Source organism: Coenobita brevimanus, chromosome 87, assembly GCF_032717465.1.
Source record: "Coenobita brevimanus isolate Jiangsu-jjx chromosome 87, ASM3271746v2, whole genome shotgun sequence".
NCBI classification, from domain to species: Eukaryota; Metazoa; Arthropoda; class Malacostraca; order Decapoda; family Coenobitidae; genus Coenobita; species Coenobita brevimanus.
Window position 1 is genome coordinate 2258047 of NC_137040.1, and position 27148 is coordinate 2285194.

General features: G+C 41.1%; 1 protein-coding gene across 1 annotated transcript in view; it reads left to right on the forward strand.

Annotated features, from left to right (window-relative positions):
* Positions 1–27148, forward strand: part of pyd (zonula occludens-like protein polychaetoid) — a 397456-nt gene that overhangs the window by 363535 nt on the left and 6773 nt on the right. Inside the window, exons 16-21 of the mRNA XM_080281008.1 lie at positions 6934–7236; positions 9864–10415; positions 13154–13302; positions 16063–16339; positions 17826–18064; positions 19825–20072. Coding sequence (XP_080137134.1) covers positions 6934–7236; positions 9864–10415; positions 13154–13302; positions 16063–16339; positions 17826–18064; positions 19825–20072 — 1768 coding nt within the window. The remainder of the gene's footprint in view (positions 1–6933; positions 7237–9863; positions 10416–13153; positions 13303–16062; positions 16340–17825; positions 18065–19824; positions 20073–27148) is intronic.

The window sequence follows — 27148 nt, forward strand, 5'->3', positions numbered from 1 at the left end:
TGTGATGATGATGCAACAGTGACATGAAAATGAAATGTTTAAAGTTTTTGAGGTAAATGTTGTTAGAGATTTGATAATTTTTTTAATACAGTACAAATATATCAATATATTATATGAGTGATGAATAGGATGGCTTTAGGAGTGGCAGAGGATGTGTGGATCAAGTATTGGCAGTAAGACAGATAGTGGAGAAGGCTTGTGAGAAGGATTGTAAGATGTTTATGGCATTCATGGATCTGGAAAAAGCATATGACAAAGTAGACAAAAAAGGATTGTGGAAGGTTTTGCACATTTATGGTGTAGATGGTGAGCTGTTAGGTGCCGTCAAGAGTTTTTATGATGATGGTGAAGCATGTGTAAGGGTTAATGGGCATCTAAGTGAATGGTTCACGATTGGTGTGGGCATGCGACAAGCTTGTGTGATGTCACCATGGTTGTTCAATATATATATGGATGAGGTGATGAAACGTAAAAACACAAGTAATGGAGAGGGGGATGACACTGGTAATGAATGGTGATGGATGGAATGTCTCAGATTTGTTGTATGCTGGTGATGCAGTTCCACTGTACTTGCAAATATTGGACAAGAACTTGGTAGTTTAGTGCAGAGTTTTGTAGATGTCTGTGAGCATCATGCCTTGAGAGTAAATGTAGAAAAGAGTAAAGTGATGGTTATTGAGTGAGAAGGTGACTACCAGTGCGATGTTACAGTGAATGGAGAGAGACTGGAATTGGTGAGAGATTTCAAATACAGTAATCCCTCCAATGTCCGACGTAATAGAGCCATAGGCAGGTCCGGATAGTGGTCCTGTCCGGATATTGGGCCCCAGCTTATGGACTTGTACTTATGGACCCTGACTCAGAGAAACACCTATACAACTCCCTCTGGACATGCATTGCACCTATTTAAGACCCAAATCACACCAATAAGGGACATAAAAGACTGAAATAAATGCAAAAGAACCATAAAATAAGGTTTTCGAGGTGAGTTTATACAATATTAAACATTCTGGGTACTTACAAGTCCCTGGGTCCTGAACTGGTTTGAACCGCCAGTTTGCAGTCTACAGTTAATCCTCTGCACTCTAAGTTCTAATTTCTTAACACTGCACAACACTGTAAATTCCTGTGTGTTCTAGTGGTGAGGTATTGCAGTTTATTCACTGTTTATTCACAAAAAACAAGCACCTGTGGCTTGCACTGCTATGAGCATCTGCTCTCAATCGGAGTTAGACTGTGACTGTTGATGATGGCGGAGTAACAGAGTTGCCAGATCGCAACGGCCACATTACCAATGTCCTCAACTTTCATTACCAAATTTAACTTTTCATTACCAAATTCGTAAAGCTAGCATTTATTCTTCACTAATTATATATACAAGTGGAAATACATGTAATCACTCTCCTTATAATTAACACCATGTTGATTATTTTCATGCTATGTAGGGTAGCAGATTAATCAGACATAGCAAACAATCCACCATCTCCATCCTGTGTATCCTCATACATGTGAAAAATCCATTTGGTAGTGCATTATTCTGATTCATTACCAAACGAATTTTTCATTACCAAGTTGGCCCACACTTGGTAATGAAAAATACCAAATGGCAACCCTGACAGGGGAGGGGGGAGGAAGGAAGGGGTGAAGGGACCATGGTGTAACAGCTGTTCGGCGCCAGGCGGCAATTTCAAATTACGGGTGGGAAAAAAGTCAGATTTTTTTTCGAATTTTTTGTGGTTTTTGGCCCATTTTGGGAATATTGGATCCCAGGACGATTATGTCCGGTTAGTGGGCATGTTCGGATATTAGAGGGATTACTGTACCTGGGTACAGTGATAGAGAGGAAAATGTGCAAAAGAAGTGGAAGGTAGAGTGACACAAGGAAGGAAAGTAGCTTGTGCAGTGAAGGCCATGATAAGAAACTGAGGCTTGAATGTTGCAGCTGCACAAAGCTTACATGAAGGAGTGTTAGTGGCAGCTTTAATATATGGATGTGAGACTGTGGTGTGGCATGAAAATGAAAAGTCAGGAGTGAGAGCAGTGGATATGGAACTGCTGAGGAATGTATGTGGAGTACAGAGAGTGGATAGGATATGAAATAATGTGATACATGAAAGATGTAGAGTGAGGAAGTCTGTGGACACCAGAATCGAAGAGAGTTTACTGAGATGGTATGGTCTTGTGGAGAGAATGGATAACAATAGAGTGGTGAAAAAGGTATGTCTGAGCAAATCCGAAGGAGGGAGGAGGCGAAGTAGGCCGAGGAGAAGGTGGAAGGATTATGGTGGATGAGTGTGTGAGGAGGAGAGGTTTGGAAGTCGATGAGGCTAGGGAATTGACAAGAGATAGAGCTGGCTGGATGAATATTGTGAAGAGAAGTGCATGATCAGGGATATGGCACCCCTTTTTAACGTGACAGCTCCCGGATTGACTCTGTCGGATACGTTTATGTGAAGCTACAGAACATGGTGAATGTTTTTGATGTATCAGATAGAGCCAGGCTTCTGGGGGCTTGAATGGTGAGCAAATGGAAGCGTGGCCCATTGGATTGGGCAGATTTGGGCTGTCTGGGCATTGCTACTCTTCACCCTGCCATATCGTGGGAAAGGAGGTCTTGATGATGATGATGATGATGATTGATGAAATTCGGTCTTATGGAAGAAATGGTAACTTAATCAGAATTGTTGTTTGTGGTTGGGAATGGTTTCTGTTTGTAGCTTTATTGAAAACTTTTTATGGTGCAGTTTGGATCATTTTGATAGAAATTCAAATTATTGTAAGTACATTATTTAAATAGTGTGTTCTGGATATGCAGCCTTTGAATTTGAGAGCAGTATGCATTTTCCAGCTCAAAGAGCAGCATTTTACTTGAATATTATTGATTACAATATTAGAAGTGAAAATATTTTCTTTTATTGCAACAGAAGTAAGAATGTTTTCTTTCTTTAACAAGTATTATTTTAATATAATAATAGATGAAATAATACAGTTCATCAGAGACATTAGAAGCTAGATGAATTGTTTGTGTTTTAACCAAAAGTTTGAGGGAGTAATATTTGTGTATTTCTGAATCTGAAATAATTGCTCTGAGTGATGGTTATTTCCAGTTGTTTCCATTTATTTACACATTCTTTGTTTTGCAAAAGTCCTCATCATTTGTATTTATTGTAACAATACGTATTAGTAGTTGTTATGGTACCTTAATAACTTCAGAATGATTTGTTCACAGTAACATGTCCGGTCATTTATATTTGAATGCATTGTCAATATTTATGAAGTCCTAACTCAACATGAAATAAGAATGTTGCCCTGTCGATTTTCGTGATATTGAGGTTAGCTGTGTACCTTATTTTAGGTTTGCTAATGACGTGCTTCCACACTGCACCCAGTAGTTGCTTTAGTAAGTGTTGGTGTTGGCATGTATGCATCACCCCTACCCTTGTTACATACAGTTTGATTCAGCAATTTACAAATTTCTTTGGCTTAAACCCTTTTCAGTGCCTTGATGTCTTATGTTATCGTTTTGTACGATCACATGATGTATTCAGCATAGGAGAGACCTCTGGTAGTAAAGGGATTAGAAGGAGTCTCCACTAACCTCATCAGTACCATTATTTCCTATCCAGGTCCTTCATACTGTTTATTTGTTCACCTTGGGAGAGACCCATGATTGTGAATGGGTTATAAACAATCTTCAGTTACCTTTTCAGTACTGTGTTATACCTTCTATTTTATTATTTTTGTTGTCAGACCACATTATTCAGATGAAAGGAAATGTCTTGTAGTGAAGGGGTTATTAATATTTAGTCAAAATTTTGTTTGTGGTTTAGCTTCCTAATGAATCACCAGCAAAATCACTAATATAAAATGGATGGCACAATAACTGGGATTGCCTTATATAAAGGATTGCATGCATTCATTATCTTTTAATTTAATGGAATCATGAAACATGAACATTCTTTTTATCTTTCACAGTCTTTCAGACACAGATACTTCATTCAAGAGGTTTACCCATTCAGCTTTTAAGAATTTTCATGTTTACAAATTTCTATTAATTAGTTTAAATGATTCTAATTGTCTGCGTATGTCTTTTCATTCCATCCTCAACTCCTGGTTCCTTACCCAACCCATATCACTTAAAACTGCATGATGCCTTTTCTTTGGTTATTCTCCTTATTATTATGTTGCATTTGATCTTCATATGTATATGACCCTCTTATTGTTATTGACATAATAATTTTTCATTTCTTGCACTTCTTTTGTTCAAATTTGCCTGTTGTTTGTGCTGTCTAATGAATGTAATAATATATTTTAACGTGTGTTTTGTCCTGGTGGAAATTTTGTTATCATGTTGTTTACACCTTTACTTCATAATGCTTTTTGACTGCATGAACTCAGCCCATAGAGTTCCTGACAGATCTGTACCTTCTTCCCCTAATCCCATCCCCCAGTGGGTCAGAAGAAGAGCTCAATTCTGACTTCCCTGACCATAAAAGTTCTGAAGCCAAACCTGACCCTGATTTTGAGATAGTTGTTGAGGACCTATCCAGTGAGAAGAAACTGAATGGCCACATAACTGTACTGCCTGAGGATGGGCGATATGGCCTATCAAAGCAACAGTCTTCCTCCTCCCTCTATGTCCCCTGTCCACCCCCACCACCTGTGCCCCTGCGTTCCTCTATCCCACCACCCCCTCCCCCACCTCCCCCTAGAATGGGCATGTCCTCATCGCTCTCTTTCTACCCAGTGTTTCCAACTAAGAAGCTGTTTACCATTGATGAGGAACGAACTTACATATAATGCACACTATGAACCTATGACCATTAGAGCATGATATAACTCCTTCAGGGTGATGATGTCCTTTTTTATTTTTTTCTGCTATCTTCAGACAGTTTTATTCAGCTTAGAAGAAACTTTACCTCATCATTAGGGAAAAGCTCATGACGATATGATGGTGAGAGACCGTTAAAACTGAAGCAGTAACATACTGCCTTCAGTAACCCCCTCAGTACTAGGGTGCTCTCTTGAGCTGAATAAATCTGCGTGAGAGCAACAGAAATAAAATGTAAAAGGCATCCAGGTTGAAGGAGTTAAACATTTGCATACAATATCATGCCTGAATTTTCTTTAGTAGTTTAGTATATTTGGCATAATTGTACTGCATTCTGGTATCTTATATTGAACTTGCTGCTTAGTTGTTAATTTATGTTCATGTATTGAAAGGGGTTTATTGCTCACATAATGCCACACAGGGATGAGCGAGGCTGGTCTCTCTCATCTTAAATGTCAGGACCAACTTGCCTAGCCCCAGGCTCCTACGCTCCTCATGGAGCAACGTAGGATTGGATGATGGATGGATGGATGGTGTTGAAAGTTACCATTAGCTTGTATTTTCTTTTGCTTTATATTGTATGTAACAGTGCATGAATATTTTCATAAATATTTTTGTCCTTGATAGTGCATGGGTCTCACCTGTTGTACCTCCCTGATGGTCACAGTATGACAGATAATTGAGATGAAGTTCATTGACTGAGAGAGGGCAGTATCTTGGTTTATCATTTAGCATTATAAGCTGGTAATACTCTACTCTGGGAGATTTGTCCCATGTGTATGTTATTATGATGATGTGTAAAGATTGTGCGTTAACTTGTTCTGTGTTCTCTTTTTTCTTTTCCATGTACCGTGTTCCTGGAATGTGGCTCCGTGTTGCATCGTCCTGTCTCACCGAACTTCCTCCTCTGCCTCACTGTCTGTTTATCTGTTTCATTCTTTTCCTCCAATCATATTTCTTTTTATCATGTTGCTCTTCTGTCATCATCCCGTTCCCCTTTGTTTTTTATGTCCTGTTTCTGTCTGCTTTCCCGCTCTCTCTTTTCATTTCTGTGTCTTGCTGCCCGTCTCTCCTCATCTTCCTTTCTTCTTCTTCCATTTTGTCATATTCTCTCTCTCTCTCTCTCTCTCTCTCTCCTTTCCTCAATCTTTATGTCTTGTTACCCTTTTCTTCTTCATTTTCTCATTTCTTCTTAATTTTTGTCCTATATTTATCTCCTTCTCCTTTCATCATTTATTATCATACCCTTATTCTGTCCTCTCCCTCTCTGTACTCTCTTCCCTCAATTCTTTAATTTATTCTCATTCTGTTCTCTCATTCCTCCTTTTCCCCTCCTCTGATCTTATTCTCATTCTATCCTCTTCTTTTTATGTCATATCACCTTCTTTTGTTCTTGCAATTCCCCTCACACATTCTTGTCATTTCATTTTGTCTGAAACCTTTCTTTATTTTCTCCATCATCTATCTTTGCTCTCTTTTCTGCCTTGGTTTCTTTTCCCTTCTGTTCTGTGTCTGTATTTATCCATGATTTTTATTTTTGTATTGTTTTATTCCTTTTGCTTTTTTTCTCAAAATCCATCTCACATTACCTCCATTGTTATCTCTCTCTCTCTCTCTCTCACCTTTTTTTCCTAATGTTTTCTCATCTCTTGTCATTTTTGTCATTTTGTGTATAAATTCATGTAACCAAACTGTTATACATAAAAATAATTCTTTCATCATTATCCCTGTATTTATCATTTATCATCACTTTCTCTTCTGTTTGTTTGTTATCAATATTTTTTATGTCCAATTTTGCATCCATCTTCACATTTTTCCTAACTGCTGTCTTTCAATTGCTTTGACACTTCTTTTCCTATGCAACTTCACACAATTTTCTCTTTGTTTCACCAACATTTCTCTTCAAATCTCCCTTTATTATTGCCTGCCTACACTCTATTTCTTTCTTCTTTACCTTCCTCTTCTCTCCCCCTCATCCTCTCTTTGCCCTACTCCCCCTCCCTGTTTTTTCCTTTTTGTCTCTCCTATCTTATTTTCTATTCTCTTCTCTTTTCCTCCTTTCCTCATCATCCCTTTAACTTCACTCCATTCCACCCAACCAGCCGACTGAGGCTCTCTCCGATGACTTCCTTTTTCCAATGACCTCCCGCTTGTCCTATGCCTCCTCCCCCGAGTCTGATCTTGAAACCGGTCCTGAATCCCGAACCCCCTCCAAGTCCCCCCACCGACCACCTCCCTCTTCCGGCCATCCCCTTCCCCACCACCACCACCCGGGACACCCAGAATCCCGGGCAGGGCGCATGGTTAAGAGCTCATCAGACCCCAGTCTCACCGCTCCTGAGGATACTGACCCCTGCGCTTATGGAGGTGGACCCCCGCCCTACACTGCAAGTCCCACCAGAATCGTGAGTTTTTTTTTTTTTTTTTACCTCATCCTATAATTAGTCTTTGTGTTACTATAGATATTGAGATTTTAGGGTCTTATGCCATAGCCACCCAAATAACAGAAATGTTACACATTACCTAGCTTTGCAAACCAGTTAGGTTTGAATGTGTTACTTAAGTGCAGGAAATTTAGTGAAAATATTGTCACATTGACACTACCTTTCCTGTCTAGTGAGAATTAATAGCACGCATAATTGAGTTGGCTTCATTTGTAGTGTGCTGTATATACTGTTTATTGGAAGACTCTTAGAGCAAGTTTATGGTTAGATTGGCCACAACATTGCCATACCCACCTAGACTGTGAGTATACAGAAGCTTTGGGAAATGAAGTTTGAATTTAATAACCATGTGAAAATGAAATACTGTTGTGACAGCATGTCCACAAAGGTCCATGTCCTTGTAAGTATGAACTGAGGTGTCCAGGTGACTACTAATGTTCATTCATTCATACCTTCATCATCTAATCCAGTGTTGCTGCATGAGGAGTGTAGGAGCCCGGGGCTAGGCAAATTGGTTCTGACATTTAAGATGAGAGTGACCAGCCTCACTCATCCCTGAGTGGCAGTATGTGAGCAGTAAACCCCATCTATCCTTTGGATATAAGCCTGCACCGGCTCAGTCCGATTGGAGTGCCTTAATTACCCACTAAATCACCAGGCACCATAATTTAATTATATGGTCACCAACCACCCAATGTAGTAAATGGTTTCCTGGTGAACAGGAAACCATTTGGCTTGTCACTCAGTGTAGAGTCACCCGTAGACAGAGGGATGAGGAGAGAATGAAGGAAAGAAAAACAGAAGAGGAAGGGAAGAAAAAAGGAAGGAAGGGGAAACGGCAGGCATCTGAGTAGTACTACATCAAGTGAGTGGATGGCGAGCATCCCCACTTACCACAAACAGAAACAGATCCCTTCAGTATGATGATGCACATGTTATATTCTTGCTGTCTCCAGACATTCATATTCACTATTGGAGATACAGTATTTTTCAAATGTGAGGCTTTGGACACAGTATCCATTAATTGCTTCATTACAAAGTATCTTTCCTGAGTTGAATAAGATTTTCTAGCCATAGCAAAAATAATAGGAAAAGTATGCCATCCACAGCTCCATGCATTAACTGTAAGCCCAGTGGATTGCAAAGGTAAGTTTTTTATCGATAATGAGAACATTGCTTTATTGAATGAGTAGCAGTGATATAGTAATCAGAGCATCGTTGCACTCTCAGTGAAAGTCAGGTCTTTAGTGTTCATTAAATTGTAGCCTGAGCTGTGCATTAATAGTTGTTCTGCTTTTGAGAGTATTCTTCTTTTGTATTTTAGGTTTCTCTCTGCTTTTTTTTTTTTTTTTGCATGAACAATGAGTGGACAAATTTCTATGTTTTTCAGTTTCAGCGTATGCTGTATGAGACTCAGTTTAAAGTACAGACATGATGTATAATGCTTTCTGCATCACTTGAGTTTATAGCATTTTAAATAAACATATTAATTACATAACAAAAGCATCAGTTTATCACTCAGTCTTCTTGATACATTGTATGTACCATTGGTTCCTTCTGATAGCTTCCCAGCAGAGAACAGCTGTGTTAAACATCACCAGACTGCTTTTAACTTAACCTGTGTAGTTCTCTCTTGAAATACCAGTTGGCTATTTTGTTATTTTCCTGTACCGAAGAAATAAATATATATATAACAGAATGTTGATTAAGGGCCAGCTGTAAAGTTCAGTCCACGATTCACATTGCAGGAGACCTACATGTTGCATTCTTCCTAGCCATATGATTTTTATGTTGTGTTTTTATTATTTAAAAGATGTAATGTTACTTTACTTTATTAACAGTATTCATAGGTATTTTATATGTACCCCTTTGGCTGCTAGGAGTTTTCCTTAGCTGAAATGATTTACCAAATTATGGTCAGGTACTGTAGTTAGAGGATTGAATTCCAAAGTCTTTTGTAGGTGTTTCTAATTCAAGTATGAAGTCATGAAACTGGCACATGAAAAATTGGTTTTTGAAACATCTGAATATATTACTATCAGTGATATCTTGACAACTTCATCAGACTTTGAAGCTTTATGATTTAGGAAACATTATTTGAATTTAGTTTTCAGTTGCTGAGCATGAAATTAGCTTTTCTTGACATGATAGCGAGCTTGTGTTTGAAAAAGCTTTCCTTTGTTCATAAATTTCAGTTTTGTCCCCTCATCCCTCAGTCTTTGTTAACCACTTTAATCTGGGTGCTGTTCATTTTACTTTACTCCTGCTGCTGCCAGTTGATTTGATTCAACCTAGGAAGTATCTCTTGTATTGTAAGGAGTGTCCTAGGGTTATACAGTTATGTAATACATCCAGTTCAAAAAGTCTATCCTAAACTGAGGAAAATCTTAAGGAGGTAGTAAGAATGAACATGAAAAAAGACCTGTCTTAATGAATGGGTTAATCACCAGTTACACCCTGAGCCACCCCGACTTCACTTGTGCAAGTGACTCATTCTCATCAGATGCATTTTTACCCAGCTTCCTCTCCTTGTTATGATGCACATGTCTTGCTGCTTCCCGTCCTGTATGCATGCATGTGTGTTCCAGCACCCACACCCGAGTGAGGCGTATGATGATCGCAGGAAATCCCATGGGGGAGACAGCAAGTACGGGTTTGCCAGTGGCGGCTCCTATGGCTCTGACATCTATGCCTCTCGACCCCCTCCTCCTGCCACCAGTGGAGCAGGGGGCACTGGGGTTGGAGGGGGAGGAGGAGGCTTGACATCAATTCCTGGTTCCCCATATGCCTCTGTTCCCCCACCTGGCTATTCCAGCCGGCCTCCTCCTCCCCAGCAACAAAGTCACCCTCCGCCTATGCATTCTCCCCATCACCGCCGCTCCCCTAATGCCCCCCCTCCTGCACGTGGGCCTCCTCCACAAGTAGGGTACTCTCCAACTGGCCATGGAGGAAACATGGCCCCACCCCCATACTTAAATGGCCACAGTCCTGAGGCAGCGCCAGATGTGCCCCCCAAAGTGGACCGTACCAGTAAGCCCGGTAGAGTCAGGTCAGGCCAAGATTTTGGGTCTGGGAAGGACCTGGAACTGGATGGCAACAACTACATGAACACTGGCCGAGGTGGTGACTCCCAGCACAAGGTTAGCATGTGTAGCCTGCCCTTGCACACACCCTCACTGTCTTGTAGCTCTTGGGGTCATATTCTTGTTGGCGTAGGAAGTTTGTTAGTACCTCTTCCTTAGTGAGAGATTTATTTTGTATACAAATTAGTCTGCCCATGTAGGTTATTTTTGTGGCATTAAAGTCAGCATGAATCATATAAGTAATGTACAAGACGATATTAATGTGCATCATTCAGAAAAGGTGCTGGGTGCTACCTTAACTGATGAGAACATGGCCCTTGCTCTTAACTCTTTCCCATGAATTCCTTTTCATATTTCTACACTGCTTGTCTGTACATTGTCTACTCTGTCCTAGTTGAAAGTACTATAACCTTCAATCAGTGACATTGTACATACACCATCTTTTGTGTCCTTTTCTGCTGGAGCACAAGTATTTTATTTCTGTGGATATGAAACAGTTGCATGCGTGTTCACAATTTGAATCAGTTTCAGAATGAACGTAAATGAAACGTTGGTGTAGTATAAATATTGAACTTTGCCATATGCATGAATTTGTCTTGTATGAGCATATTACCCTGTAACCCATGAATAAGTGTATTGAAGTCCCTTTTTTGAACTGTAACTTTTGCAGCACCATAAACTTGAGTGGAATTACTGACCAGATTACTGTGAGTAGAACTTCCTAACCTGATTAGTGCTGTGAACAGTTTTGCATTTGAGTAAGTAGTGAAGATCAGTGTTCAGTACGTACATCTTAATATGGCTGATTGTGTCAGAATATGTGTTGCTGCTCTTGGTGAGATCTTCATAATGATTTACTCTCAATACCACATATAGCTATAACTGGTTGCCTTGGTTAGGCATACCTTGATAACGTTGTTATTTTTCTCATTAATGTCTTCTACATATTGTTGAACATCACTGTCCTTGTTTAATCACATACAGTACATCAATTAACTTACAGTATAATACAGTACTGCACATCAAAATATTCTCAAGATGAAACTTAGCAGTATATCAACTCTGTATTCATGTCACTGACTGAGGAGCATTAGCTATGCATTTATCCATGTATGTGTAGCCTAATGTATTTGCAGTATTCATTTGAACTCTGCTAATCAAGGTACTTTATATCCACAAAGCTCATCATGCATCATTTATTTATTTAGATAATATACAGGCGGCCCTCCATATTTGCGGAATCAACTTTCGTGGGTCTCACAGATTCGCCGATTCCCTCTCTGTGGAACCAAGACTGAATTTCATGGGTATGGTTGTAAGAAGTTTTGGTAAATATGTAGCTGATGACTCACCCACACTCGTGTGGGCAAGTCATCAGCTATTTGTGATATTTTATGCTACATTCAGGTCCCAGATATGGTTTATAAGGTACAGTATGTGCACACTTGCTCACAGGGGGTGATTTGCGGCTGTAGAGGCATTTACTGGAGGGCACACCAAACATTCGCGGGGGTCTGTGTCCCCTATTCCCCGTGAATGTGGAGGGCCGCCTGTATAGCAAATGTAGATCTTACTTCATTGGTTAGGCACCTGGCTGTCTAGTGATTAAAGCACCCCATTCAAAGTGACAGCATTGGCACTGCTGATGGGTTTGATCCCAGTGATGACGTGCAGTTTTTAAATACTATTGATGTTGAGTAACCCTGGTCTGTCTGGCTGAGCATACCTATCAACTGCAGGCAAACAGTTCCCCCTGTAGGACTGTCCTGTGCAGTTAACTGATGTTCCTCTGCGGTAGACAACATCTAGCCACTGGCAAGACATGGGGGAAGAGTGAAGTTTTGGTTCCTGGATGGATACCTCATTTTTGTCTCCCCCTAGTTAACCCATACCACGCTAGCGACATAGATCTACGTCCTCTTAAAACACGCTGGTGACGTAGATCTTCAACCTGCAGCATTTTGGTTCATGAAAGATGCAGAGTGAGGAAGTCTGTGGACACCAGAGTCGAAGAGAGTATACTGAGATGGTATGGTCGTGTGGAGAGATGAATAACAACAGAGTGGTGAAAAATGTACAGTATATCTGAGTGAATTTGAAGGATTGAGGAGGTGAGGTAGGCCAAGGAGAAGGTGGAGGGATATGATGGATGAGTGTGTGAGGAAGAGAGGTATGGCAGTCGGTGAGACTAGGGAACTGGCAAGAGAATGAGCTGGCTGGATGAATTTTGTGAGAAGTGCATGATCAGGGATTTGGCACCACTTTATAATGTGACATCATCCGGATTGACTCTGTCGAATATTTTTATGTGAAGCTACAGAATGTGGTGAAAGTTTTTGGCATATCAGATAGAGCCAGGATTCCGGGGGCTTGAATTATGAGTGAATGGAAGCATGGTCCATTGGATTGGGTAAACTTGGGCTGTCTGGATGTTGCTGCTCCTCACCCTTCTCTAGGGTGGGCAAGAAGGTCCAGATGATGATGATGATGATGATATACAGTATATATATATATATATATATATATATATACATAATACACCACATCTGCCTATCCATATCACCATTACCTATATAAATATCTGCTTCTCCTTTATATATCACTACACTCTTTATAAATACCACCACCTTCATCTGTTGATATGTCTGGAAACTGTGACCCCCAGCTACGTATCATCAAGCCTTACCTATACTGTATACTCCATCATACCTATATGCTGTATGCTATCATGATCTTGTATATGGGAAAAAAAAAAAAAAAAAAAAAAAAAAAAAATTGCCTCTTGCAACCCCCAGAGTCCTTATGAGGTTGTGACACCCCCGCTTGGCCCCAACGCGCATGATGATCTCAAGAGCCGTCTCCACCCACGCTCTCCCCACCAGCCATACCGGTATTCTCGTTCTGCCTCACAGCCACCCAACTACCGTGCTGATGACCCCTATAGGTGAGTTGAAGTTCATGTCATCATCATCATCATTGTCATCATCACCATCATCATTATCATTATCATTTATCATTCTTCATCATCACTGTCATCATCATCATTGCCATTTTCATCATCGTGGGTATCGTCATCACATGTATCATGGTTTCTTCCTTGTCAGTAAAAGCCTTGTTTATCTGTTATTGCATGCTGTACCCAGAGATCCTCAGAATTTGAATCAGAACCCCCACTCCCCCTCCCATACAGAGAACTGTGCTGTATGCATATTCCCCTCTCCAAACTGAAAAACTATACACTGGCATTTTGTCAGCTAGTAACAGTACTGTATATTAATATGCAGTACCACTGTCAGTAGATTCACTGATATGAGCAAGAACTCTCATAACTTTCTTTGCATTCCAGCAGATCCTTATACATGTATTATAAACCAGTCCCTGCCTTGCTCCTCAGACACATACCCTAGCTCCTATGTAGATAAAATTGCTTTTAAGCATTACAATAAATTCTCATTATTTTAGAGGTGTGTTCCAAAAATATAGAGCACAGTGATTTTCTAACAGGTAGTACAGGTATTGTTGATTCAGGGAAATCTGTAAAACCAATCTCGTAAGTGGCAATAAACTATCATGAACATGTACAGTATGTTGTTAATTATTGTGAAAATGGGGAAAAAACAATAAGGCAGCCTGTGATGGGGACTTTTTGGTGCATCATTCCCACAGATCCTCAGACTATATAGCAGTGAGCCTTCCTTATACACTGGACCCTCGATTTGGCGGACCCCTATTTCCTGGATTTTGGATTTCTCAGACACAGGCAGAGACTGGACAATATTATCAGATGCTGGACAAAATGCCCGTACAAGTCTGGGATTCTCACAAAAGTCCGGCCATTATTCTCTCATATTAAACAATAAGCAGTCTGCTTCACAACACAGTATAATTTTTGCAAGGTTTTGACTCAATAAAGGCCATTTGTAACACACACAAGAAGATATTTTCATACATGAAACGCATCTTGACCACCAAACTGCTTCACGCCACCAGTTCCTAACTCCTGGCAATATCCCATTTGCGTCTTACCTTTCTCATATATCACTATAAATAGTTTATTGCATAACACAGTAAAAATTAAGGAAGGCTTGGACACAGTAAATTTCATAAGTAATTAAAAATATATATATTTTCTTGTGGACAAAGTCAGTGGGATCCATTCCTACTCACTTAGCTCACACGACTCGGTGCGACTAACTGCCGAGTCTGCACTTTTCACTGGAAACTATTTTAATTTTTTTTCGCCATAGTGGCTCATACACACCTAACTATCTGAAATCCATTTAAGAAATTGTACTTAATATAACTTGATTTAAAAATTTGGTTTCAGAGCTAAAATGCACCAGTGTTAGCAGATATTTCCCCTTCAGATCGTCACCACGCCTTGACAGACTTCTGTTTTGCATAAATAGTTATTTTGACTCCAAGAAAATGTATCTGCATTGTAAATCAATATTTATACAAAACAGAAGTCCGTCAAGGCAAGTTGTTAGGTTAGAGGCAAAACACTTCTGTTAACTAAGAAATTTTTGCTCTGAATCCTGATTATCTATTAATAATTAAATTAAGCACAAATTTTTGATTGAATTTAAAATAATTAGGTGTGCAAACCTGTGTGGTAATAAAGATTAAAATATTTTCCAATTAAAATTGCCGATTCGGTCCAAGATCAAGATCTTATTCGATGATTGCATGTTTGTATTATGGTCAGCTGATCAATGGTTGGCTCACCTTGTGGTGTTCCATTCCTTGTTCATTTTCCTCTTTTTCCTCAGCTTTCTGATCTTCTATCATACCCTCCACATTCTCATCAACAACTATCTAAACAACCATTATTTGGGTTGTAGCTAGCAAAATACCGCTAATGTGTCAGTTATTATTATTGCTCTTGTGTCAGTGTTATTATTTTATGTACTGTACTGTGTATTTTAGTTATGTTGGTATAGGTAGCCTACATTCCAGAATGCCCTAGAATATCGGAATTATTGCTGGACAATATTGGAGAATTCGAACAAAGTATGGTAATGGTATGGGGAATAGTATGTGGGGCCGAACTTTTGCGATTCCCAGACTTTTGGGATTCCCGGATTGGTCTCCCCCCCTCTTAGTCCGGGAAATCGAGGGACGAGTGTACCTCATATTTTAGCATCACACGTTATTTGAAACTCTCTCATCTATCACTGCATACCCAGTCCCCTCCCCCCCCCCCGATTTATACCTCTTTAGTACTGTAACTTCAGTAAGAAATAAATAATCATCATGATCATCATCATCATCATCAAAACCTGTGTTGTCTCATGAGGAGTGCAGGAGCCTGAGGCTAGGCAAGTTGGTCCTGACATTTAAGATGAGAGTGACCAGCCTCACTCATCCCTGAATGGCATTACGTGAGCAATAAACCCCAACTACCCCATGGATATGAACTGACACAGGCTCAGTCCAGTTGGAGCACCTAAATTACCCACTGCACCACCAGGGGCTTTAGTTTGGTTTATGGTTACCACTTAACATTGTAAATGATTTCCTCATGTACAGGAAACCATTTTGCTTGTCACTCAGTGTCGAGTCACCCATAGACAGAAGGAAGAGGAAAGAATGATGGAACGAATGACATTTGTAAATAAATAATTAAGTAAACTGGTAACAGCCAGTCTGCTAGCTTCACTCATGTCAATAGAAACTCTCACCTTCCACTGCCTACCTACAGATCCTCAGACTATAAACCGGTCCCCCCACCAAAAAGCAGCAACTACAAGCCAGTCCCACCTCCAAAGCCCAAGAATTATAAACCTCAAGCCCCTGGAGGCATGGACGGAGGGGGAGGCTGGGACATGTACACAGATGGACGCAAGATGTATGAGCAGGGCAACTACCACCCGACGAGCAATGGCGGACTTAGTGATGACTACAGTGGGCTTGATAGTGGTCAGGGTAGCAGTTTGGACCGGAAGTATGACACGTTTGGTCGCTCTTCATATGGAAAGGTTAGTATTGCACAAAGAAAAGTGTTTTGCAGAATGTGTACTTTACGGGCCTGGAAGCTTGATATAGAATACTGTATATCCGCATGTCTTTGTTCAAGAATGATGAGGTACTGCAGTGTTTCTGTGAAAAAAACTACATATTTTTCCTTTCACCAAACCTTTTTATTCGGTTTAAGAGACCTGTGGTAGTGTAGAGGTTAAAAATAATGTCCAATAACCCCATTGTAGTGTAGAGGGTAAAAATAATGTCCAATAACCCCATTGGCCTAAAAACTTCTTTCCTGTACTTTGTAAAATCACTTCTTGTTAGATTGAATGAAATATGAAAAAAGATGAGATAGCATCTAACCCCCTTACTATGGGGTTTCTGTCTTTACATGAAGATAATCATCTGATGGTAGTCAGAATAAATAAAATGGACGTCATCACACTAATGGAATTAAATAAAAAGCACCCATTGTGGTTACTACTTGCATGTACCATCATTGCATTCATTCATTACATCGAGCCTCTCTTAACCTGTGGATTGACCAGTTATCTTTTTTATTATCCCACCCTGTGCAGTGCAAAAAATGAAGGATTTTTTTTTATATATAGTTTTTTATGTGGTGAGGATGTGGATGTAATAGGAAGCGTTAGAAGGAATACACTGAGGTGGTTTGGCCATGTGGAGAGGATGGAGGGTGAAAGACTGACGAAGAGAGTGTATGTGAGTGAGGTGGAGGGGGGGAGAGGGAGGGGGAGGCCGAGGATGAGATGGAGGGATGGGGTGGAGAGGTATATGAGAGAGGGGGGTGTGAGTAGGGAGCAGGGCAGTGAAATGGCAGGGGATAGGGCGACGTGGAGGTGATTTGTTTGTGGCCACCCCGAACGGGATTGAGGCGTCTGGCAATAGGTAGATAGATAGATAGTTTTTGATCATTGTAAACTTGAAGATAAACATCCAGGGCATCATCTGGTGAAAAAAAAAAAAAAACAGTATATCTCTCTCCGTCTTTGCTAGGGCATGTCTAAGTTTACGTAGGGGAGTAGTGAAAAAAAAAAAAAAAAAAAAAAAAAAAAAAAAAAAAAAAAATTGTTTTTGTTTATTATAAGCTTGAAGATAAACATTCAGGGCATCATCTGGTGAAAAGAAAAAATCCCTCTCTCTCTCTCTCTCTCTCCCTCTCTGTATGCGTAGTGCCACGCGTAAGTTTGCATGGGGTTCGAGTAGTTGACTGTGATGCACGGCAAGCACAGCCTGAGCTGTGGCTCGCAATGCGACACTACTCAGCCTGAGCCGTGGCGCGCAATCCACAGGTTAAGCTTAAATTAAGGGCATAATAATAGCCATGTTCTTGTTATATTTACATTTTAAGGCCTTGGCCATGCATGTATGTGTAAGCCAAAATAGATAAAATAAACATCCACCATGTAGGGGTTAAACGAAAAAAATCTTCATATCTTGAAGGGTCATATGAAAAACCCCTTGCTTTCACTCAAACAGCAGGTACCGACATCAGCATCAGGGAGAAGTGGGTACTACTTGAATGTGCCACCCCCACGTGACCTGATACCCAGCAGTGGTGGTGGGGCTGGGGCAGGGGGACCAGGGGCACGGGGAGACCTGCCCAACCACGACCACAGGGGCAGCGCCTTTGAGCTATACAAGAAACCCCCGGACCCACGAGGACCCCCCGGACCTCATCATCCAGCCCTACCCGCTTATTCTGACCATGGAAATAGGTGAGAAACATATCATTTATGCCAGGGCACTACTGTGTTCTTGCCCATTAAAGTTTTTTTTTTTTTTTTTTTTTTTTTTTTTTAAGGGCTGTAATTATTGTCTTACAGATTTTAGGCACTGATAAGAGTTGGGTTGACTGTAATGTACAGTACTAAGAAACATTTTGTCTGTGATCAGGTGTGGATGTGTGAAGCTAACTTCCGTTATTTAGTTATGATTTATAAGAAATTCAACATTGGTTCATTTTATCCAAGTTCTTAAAATCACCCCTCCCCCCCCTTTTTTTTTTTTTTACATAATATAATGTGTTTATTATAATTTCCATATATACTGTAGTTCACACTTTTTTTCATCATATGTGCAGGTTATTGTTCACAAGGTGTCTGAACTGTTTACTGTTCTTTTGAATTAATATACGTTGATGGAATGTTGTATAGTGTGAAGTGATTGTGTCTGGGTGTATGTTTGTGTGTCCATAATGATATTTCTTCATCTGAGTTCAAACTTGAGGTGTATTAATGAAAGCAGAACTATATTAGATATGTGATGTAATTTTAACCTAAATGATGAAGATTATGATGTTCAGTGCTAATATATATCTTATTGAATATGTGATAATCGTGACGCAGGTGGCAGTTGATAGTAACCTATATTCCATTGATGAGGTGAAGTTTATGTGACTTTTGCCTGCTTTGACACAAGTGCTGGAATAAGTACAAAATGGCTGTGAAACGGTAGTGGCAGTGATTGTGTTAGTTATGATTGTCACTGATTTGTTTCACCCATAGAAGGATATTATTGGTGGGTGGTGAGAGTGTAGGTGATAGAGTGAGAGGGAAAGGAGTAAAATCAGCATTCAGGAGGCATTGGTAAGTATTTGAAGGCTTGTATGTGGTATCTGGCTCAGCTGTGTATATTAAAACTTAGGTGTGTCCGGTCATGTCCGGAAACGGTATGTAACTGGGAACTTGTAACATGTACAGTGTGGGCCTAAGAATGACATACTCTGTGCTAGACTATTTCTAAACCATTGCGTATAGAAGTGCTTTTTTTGTTGCTAGTACAGTGCTTGAATAGTGCAGTATGGATGTGCTATATAAGCATTTCATCTGTAGGGCTTTTAATTGGCTTTTAAGTAGAAATAAAAATTATTATATAAAATGAGAATAATCTGAGTCAGTAATAAGTACTATAACCCTTTGATATTGTATCACTGATATCTTTTTACAGTATATTGTTCTCTAGTCATCTCACTGCCTCACCACCCCTTCCTCATACCCAGGTCCCAGCCTCAGACCCTCACTATTCTGTTTTATTCAGTAGGATTATCGATTTATTTCAGATTGGCAAAAATATACTAATATTCCTGATTTCTGGTTCCCCAATTCATTGTGGTGTTCTGGTAATGCCTTTTGCACTTCTGTATGTTGCATGTGGCACATTTGTTAACTGGCAGAGGAATATCAGGCAGGGAGTAAGGAGATCTGTGTACAGTATACATAAAATGTAAAAATCTAAAATTTATTCTCTCCACTAAAACTCTGGAACACAACTGGCTAATAATAATCATGGGCTAATCTGAACAACTTTTTAAAAATAACCACTCACTCTAGGACCTTTTCCTATCCCCTATCCCTCTGTTTCTTTCTCTTTTTTGAGTGTCGTGTATGTTGTTGACACGCTGGGAAGTTCTGAGCTCACACTTTATCTAACGGAGAACTGTGCCCCCTCCTCCCTTCCTCCACAACCAACTCAGCAGCAACAACAGGCGATCGGTAGCAGAGGAAGGCATAAACAGAAGGTCGGTCGCAATGGATGAAGGCAAACACAAGGTGATTGCCACGGCACGAGGGGTGTATGATCACAAAGGTGGGACACTGACCTCTGAGGAGACGGGCGTGTCCATTATCATTCCCCCTGGGGCCATAACCAAGGGTACCAAACAGGAGATATACTTCAAGGTGTGCCGGGACAACTCGCTGGTTCCCCCGCTCGACCAGGACAGAGGTCAGTTAGGGCTGGATGCCAATGGCAGGAGGCTTTTCCAGACTTAAGCCCACCACTGATGAAGTCAAAGATAATCTGGCACTTCAAATGGGGGGATGGGGAAACGAGCAACTTGGATGTGTAGTTTGCTTGCTGATTGAAAAATTGTTGACTGATGGGTAGATAAGACAATCACCAACACTGAGCTGTTGCTGCACAGTGTTATGGCTGCTGGGAAGGCTTATTAGGAGTGAAAAGATTGTTGAACTGGTAAAGCCTCCAAGTATTTGAGAAAGTTTGAGGAGTGAGGCCTGGTTTGCTGGTTGTAAACCCCTTTGCTTGTGGGGTGTTGCTGCTAACCCACTGTAACCCACTCTAACCTACTTTAAGCTTCATTAGACCCACACGAAACTTCCACTAACCCATTTCCCTTTGCTGTGTACTCTGTTGCTGGTGCTAACCCTCTGCTTGTCGTGGTCTTGTGAATACTGCAGTGTGCTTGTCCCTACTAACCCCCCTGATAGCGTGCATAGATCTAGTTAAGATGTAGACCATTAGAGAATTACCAGCACATAAGCACTAACATTGATATAGTAAGAAATTCTTATTTTGTTATACATACTAGAGGTTTGTATTACGTTTTGTGTCTGTTATTATAAATGGGAACTGTGTGGAATGTAGTTTTGAATGTGAATCCAGTTTCATACCCAAACATATATTTGGTGTATGTTGTTTTATCTTTACACCATTACCCATCTTCTGAATAATTTGCTTATGCCACACAACATTTTTACTTCCTTAGCCTGTGAAGGTCATTTTTTGTTTTATTCTTGCTTCCACAGAATTTTATTCAGTTGTGAAGATAGCATTTGAATAGAGGGGTTAGGTACAGCCTTCAGTAACCCCTTGGCTCTCAGAGGTCTGTCCGTAACTGTACAGAATTAAGAATACCTAGCACGAATAAGATGTAGAGATGTGTCACAAGATTGAAGGGATTAGAGGAGGATCATTGAACAACATAGATTAACACTTTCACAGCATTCCTTTCACCGTCATTCTTAATCAGCACAGGTGTTGGTTCCCATAATGTCTCACTGTAGAAAAGCAGGAAGCTGTAGAAGGGGATATTTTGCCTTTTTCTTCTCAGTAAATTATATGTAAGCAGAAATTGACAGTAGAGTCTCTAGCATTTAGCATCTAATAAGTTATTCTTTATCCCCTTCGGTTCAGTGATGTGAATTTTAGTTTATTCTTTCTGTACTGTGATGATTTTTTTATAGCTTAGTAGAGATTTTCAGACTGAAAGTACAGTACAATCCCAGCTATCCGGTATCCAGACAAACGGAATACTCAGAAAAACGGGAAAATTCAAGGGCTGGTAAAAATGTCAGTAAGTTATAACTGTGCGCCAATTTGAATGGACCGCCAAACCGCCGTTTGATCGTGTCACGCGAGGCTGGGTGAAGTCAGACAAAGCGAGGTGAAGGCATTTCCGGCTAATGTAAATCCCTAGCAAATCCTCTTAACCACCCCTCCTCTCCCCCTCTTTCCCCTACTTGAATTCAGTCATCCTTCACACCCTCCAAAAATCACCTGTCTGCTTTTTGCCACCAGACAGTAAACAAGCTCTCTTGCTATTGTGTTCCTCTGATAGACGGTAATTTGTACACTCCAAAATGCCTAAAGTGCAAACTAAACGTAAGCGTATCGTGCTTACCTTGAAACAGAAGCTGGACATATGCAACAGACTTGAAAAAGGCGAACATTATAAAACACTAATGGCTGAATATAAATGTTAATAGGAATGAAAGTTTACTTTGTTGGAAGAAAAATAAATAAATAATATGCCTGCATTTCATACGTACATCATTTATTTTATTTTCTGCAAAACAGCTGAGTGGCAGGTGAGGGGTGGAGTGATGGAGGTCAGGTGGGGAAGAAGAAGAACAGTCGGGGTAAGAAACGTAAACAAAACTCACGTGGGGGCACAGGTGTCGTGATAATTCTACAGTGCAGTCTTAACACATCATCAGTTCACTAATAAATGTTCAAGCTTTTATTTCTTTATTTTATATTTCAATTTTTATGAGTACAGTACATATAATGAATACAGTAATTCGGTAAACAATGGACTGGTGCAATTTGCAGTACTGCAAATTGCTAGACATTGCACGCACATGCGTTATGACCATGGTGTGTGTTTACAAGGCAGTTTTTCAGGCGGAATCTCTTAGTGTAACCCCTAATGTGACTGGTGAGTACCTGAACTGTATTTACTGCTGTGATAGCCTTTGTATAGATTTGACTTGAAAATCAGAAATACAGGAAAAATCTGTAACCAGGAAGGTAAATTCCCCAAGCCACCCGGTTAACTGGGATTGTACTGTATATATATATATATATATATATATATATATATATATATATATGTATGTATCATACACATCCGGATTTTATGGGTTTGTAATTTTCCAAAAATACTGTTGCTTTGGAGTAAATGCAAAATATATAAATAACTAAAACTGTGGATTAACCATTTGAACTTGTCAGTGTTTACTTGCTTAGTTTGACTGCTATTCATGCTAACATTAACAGAACTGCTAGGTGGATAATGCTTCCCAGATATCACTTTGGGTCAGTGAACTAGGCCCAGTGAATTCATGTGAAATACCTCTGGGGTTAGTCTTCCTCTGAAAACAGGTGTTTCCCCCTTATTTTGCTTATGCTAGTTTGTATCCTTCTGTTTATCAAGGCTCCCCCTCAAAAAATGACCACTGGATTCACCATCAGGTATTTAAATGAAGTGAATTACTAATATGAAAGTGGAAAGGTAGCTAGGCAAGTTGATCGAGAATTTCCAAGTGTGATGCTTGTGGTGCATCAGTAACAGTGATGTGTCTCTGTGCAGGAGTTCATTTATTGTTTTGTAGATGAAGTGGCTACTCTTTACTGCAATTGTTTTTTGTTAGTGTTAAATCAACATCACTGACATACTTTAGCTTACTGTATGGTAAACACAAAAAATAATTAAACGGTGATTTTTAGTTTCGAACAATGATCTGATGTTGTTATAGAAGTTGTATTATAAAACTTCTTGTTTGTTTAAATTTATTATAAGTTTTCATCTTACTCAGTAATTCTGCCAGACACATCAGAACCATTCCAGAGTGAAAAATGGTAAGAAAACGTGACACATAATACAGTAATCCCTCCAATATCCGACGTAATAGAGCCATAGGCAGGTGTGGATAGTGGTCCTGTCCGGATATTGGCCCTAGCTTATGGACTTGCACTTACTGTATAGATCCTAACTCTGAGAAACACCTATACAACTCCCTCTGGACATGCATAGCACCTATTTAAAACCCAAATCACACCAATAAGGCACATAAAAGACTGAAATAAATGCCAAAGAAGCATAAAATGAGGGTTTTGAGGTAGGTTCATACGGTATTCAACATTCTGGGTACTTACAAGTGCCTGGCTCCTGGACTGGTACTTATGGACCCTAACCTAGCCTAACTCAGAAAAACACCTTCCTACTGCACATGCATAGCTCCTAACACCCTATTCACACCAATAAAGGACATTAAAGAGTGAAATGAGGTGTTTGAGGTAAGTATAGTATGGAAAAAAGCACAGTATGAAACATTCTGCCTACTTACAGCAAGTCCATGGCCATCTCGATGAATAACCGCCTCCTCTCAGACTCTGACAGTAAGAAGGATTTCCTGAAGCACTTGCAGTACACTGTTCATGAAGTCTTGCACTGAACTTAGTCAGTCGCACTCAGAAGTCCGTTCTCTTCACAGTGCGCACTCTTTTCTTACTTATGCTCCATTGTAACTTACTAAGTGTTGCACTCTGCACTTTAACTTTTCCCACTCTTTTAACCATTTTCTAAAGCAAAAACAAACAAGTCTATTTACGTTAAATTTTGTTCCAAAATTGTCTTCTCACTCACAACTGTAAATCCTTAACACAACACACTGTTTTTTTCACTGCACAACACTGTAAATTCCCGTGTGGTCTAGTGGAGAAGTTCTTGCTGTTTAATCACTGTCAGAATCCGAGAGTATCACTGGCAGGTGACCTAGGGGTGCGTCGCTGGGTCGTGGTGATGGCGTACCCACTGCAGACGACTCTGAAGACAGACGCAATCTCACATCGAGCAGTGACTCCACCGTGGCTGATGTGCTGGGCTGTGGCTCGGAGCATGAGGGCCTGTCTTGGGGAGGCAACGGAGTGGAGCCAGGGCTGGACACAGCGGGGGTCACGGGCCTGAAAAAACTGTCAATCGTTGATTGATGCAAGGACCGACAATTCTGACGATTGATGATGCGCTGCCTGAAAGCACGTACTTCCTCCACAAGTCCCAAGGGCCCCATCTCCCTGTCGCAGTCCGGGTGTTCCAGGTAGTCGAGAACGAACTCTAGGTGTTCCCAGAGTGCGCTCAGCTTGGGGATGGCTGGAGTAGTGTCATGCTGAGAGGAGTCCGCATCATTGTCCCGTCCTCATCGGAATCTTCAAGCTGGGTACTGACACCTGCAACTGAAGATGCGATCTCGATATCAGACAATGTCTGATACCCAGGATCGCCCTCGTCGTCATCCAACCACTCATGCTTATCGTCCAGATCAACATCGTCGCCATGCGTATGTAGCCGTGCATGGAAGTCGTCCACGTCAAAACCTAGAAAATCGTACTCCACATCCGTTCCGAGAAGCAGACGAGACCAACCATTTTCTAGAGTCTTGACAGGGACTTCCTTCCATGCACTGGCCCAGTTGTAGATTACAGACTTGATGTTGTAGCGGCGAAGGTTTTCCAAAGTCCGCTGGCCTCGTGTGTCTCGTCCCTCCTTGCGCTCGTCCTCGTCCTTGAGAACAACCATCACCTCGTCCAGGAACTTCCTTCGGTATAGGCGCTTTGTTGCCACGATCACTCCTTGGTCCATTGTTTGGATGAGAGCAGTCGTATTAGGTGGCAGAAAAATGCACCTAATCCGGCCATTCTCAGCCACCAAGTCCTTGTTGCACAGGTGAGCAGGTGCATTGTCGAGGAGAAGGAGGGCCTTTACCTGGTCGCGCGGGATTCCCAGTGTCTTTGTCTGGTAATGTATGACCTCCTTGATGAAGTGGCGGTGGAACCAGTCTTTGAAGATCTGGGCTGTAAACCATGCCTTCAAAGAATGGTACTAGACGACAGGAAGTACATCCATCACCCCACAAAGACACCGAGGCTGCTTTGCACGGCCAACAATAACGGGCTTAAGCCGGTGCATGCCGTTAGCATTGGCACAACACAAAGCAGATATCCGTTGCTTGGAGAGCTTGCGGCCAGGTACACGCTTCTCCGTCTCCTCGAATAGAGTGTTCGTTGGCAAAGAGCGATAGAATAAACCAGTTTCTTCAGCATTGTAGACTTGACCGAGAGTGAGGGCCTCCCTGTCGATCAGGCCCTTCATCTTGTGCCGAAACTCGTCAACTCCATCCTCATTAGTGTCCAAAGCTTCGCCATGAGCTTTGCGGTTGGTAAGGCCATGCCGTAACTTGAACGCGAAGAGCCAACCCTCGGATGCCTTGAAGTCTAGGGTGTCGTGAAGCCTGGCGAACTTCTCAGCAGTAGCCTTCAGCTCCGTACCATGTACCATCACACCAGCAGCACGTTGCTGTCGATACCAAATCAACGTGGAGCGTTCGATTTCAGCAAACTTGGGAGTAAACATCACCTTCCTCTCCACGTTGCGTTTGCTTTTCGACGAGAAGTCAGCCGTGTACTGCATGAGTTTGTCTCGGGATCTCTTGATATCAAACAAAGTAGATCGGGCCAGGTTGAACTCACGGAGGATGCGGGAAGAAGACCACCCCGCATCTACTTTCTCCAATATCTCCCGTTTCTTCCCCAGAGTCAAGACCACTCTCTTCCTCTTCTCAGGCGGCGGGGCCATCATCACACACTAATAAGAGGCACGAGGGCAGCAGGAGTGCCTGCAGCAGGCAAGGAACTACCACAAAAGTGAGCACGTGGGCAGCCATGACAACGAGCATGCACTCGCGATGAGAGACTGGCGGAAAGTGGGGAGGATGCAGCGGCGCTCTATCGGACGTCGGAGGAATGACATGCCACAACAAAGCTGTTCCGCGCCGCGCGCATCAAGTTCAAATTATGAGCGGGAAAAATTCGTTCCCCCCCCCCAAATTTTTTGCGGTTTTCGGACCATTTTGGGAATATTGGATCCCGGGACAATTATGTCCGGTTAGTGGGGATGTTCAGATATTGGGCGTTTGGATATTAGAGGGATTACTACTGTATTCCTGACAGTAATTCACTGATGTGGAGAGGTGCTTACCATAAGAATTGCCAAGATTTTGGGAGAATACAGTCCCAAAACACGTGGTGAAATATTACCACAATTAAGTACAGTTCAGTATTACGTATTTTCATCACTTGCAATGCAGTACGCGAGAGCTCAGATGCAGATTCTGTTTTTTGTGTGGTTATGTATGGGAGATATCAGAACAGTTTCATTATTTTTCTTCTTCCCAGTTTTTCAGCAAGCTTGCTTTGATGTGAATTTATGCATGTCCCAATTACAACAAGAGGGTAACTGCAGTAGGCCAGTTTTCAAGTGCTAGACAGCTCCAGTAACAGTGTCTAACTTAAACTGTGTGTGTGTGTGTGTGTGTCCAGCTCAGGGCAAGGACCAGTAGTCCTCCTGTATTCCATACACCTCCGCATGTCACCACTTCGATGCTAACGCCCACCATCCATATTAATTACATGCTAGGGCTGTCTCATACAGGACTGGTGTACTGGTATTAGCGGGGGTATTTTTATGACATGTTGGTGGGCCTTCTGACAGATCAGTAAAGTCTGCTTTAATGAAATTCAAATTCCTAAACTGTTCCCTTCCCCAGTCGGAGTTCGAACCTGGGTCCATTAGGAATGCAGGCCACCTCTCTACCAATAAGGATAGTATTTTCGATTCTTCAAACAAAAATTGATTTAACAAAAAGACTGTGGTCCCAAACCATTTTGTAGAGTTGGTATATTATTATATATATATATACATACTGAGATGGTTTGTGCATGTG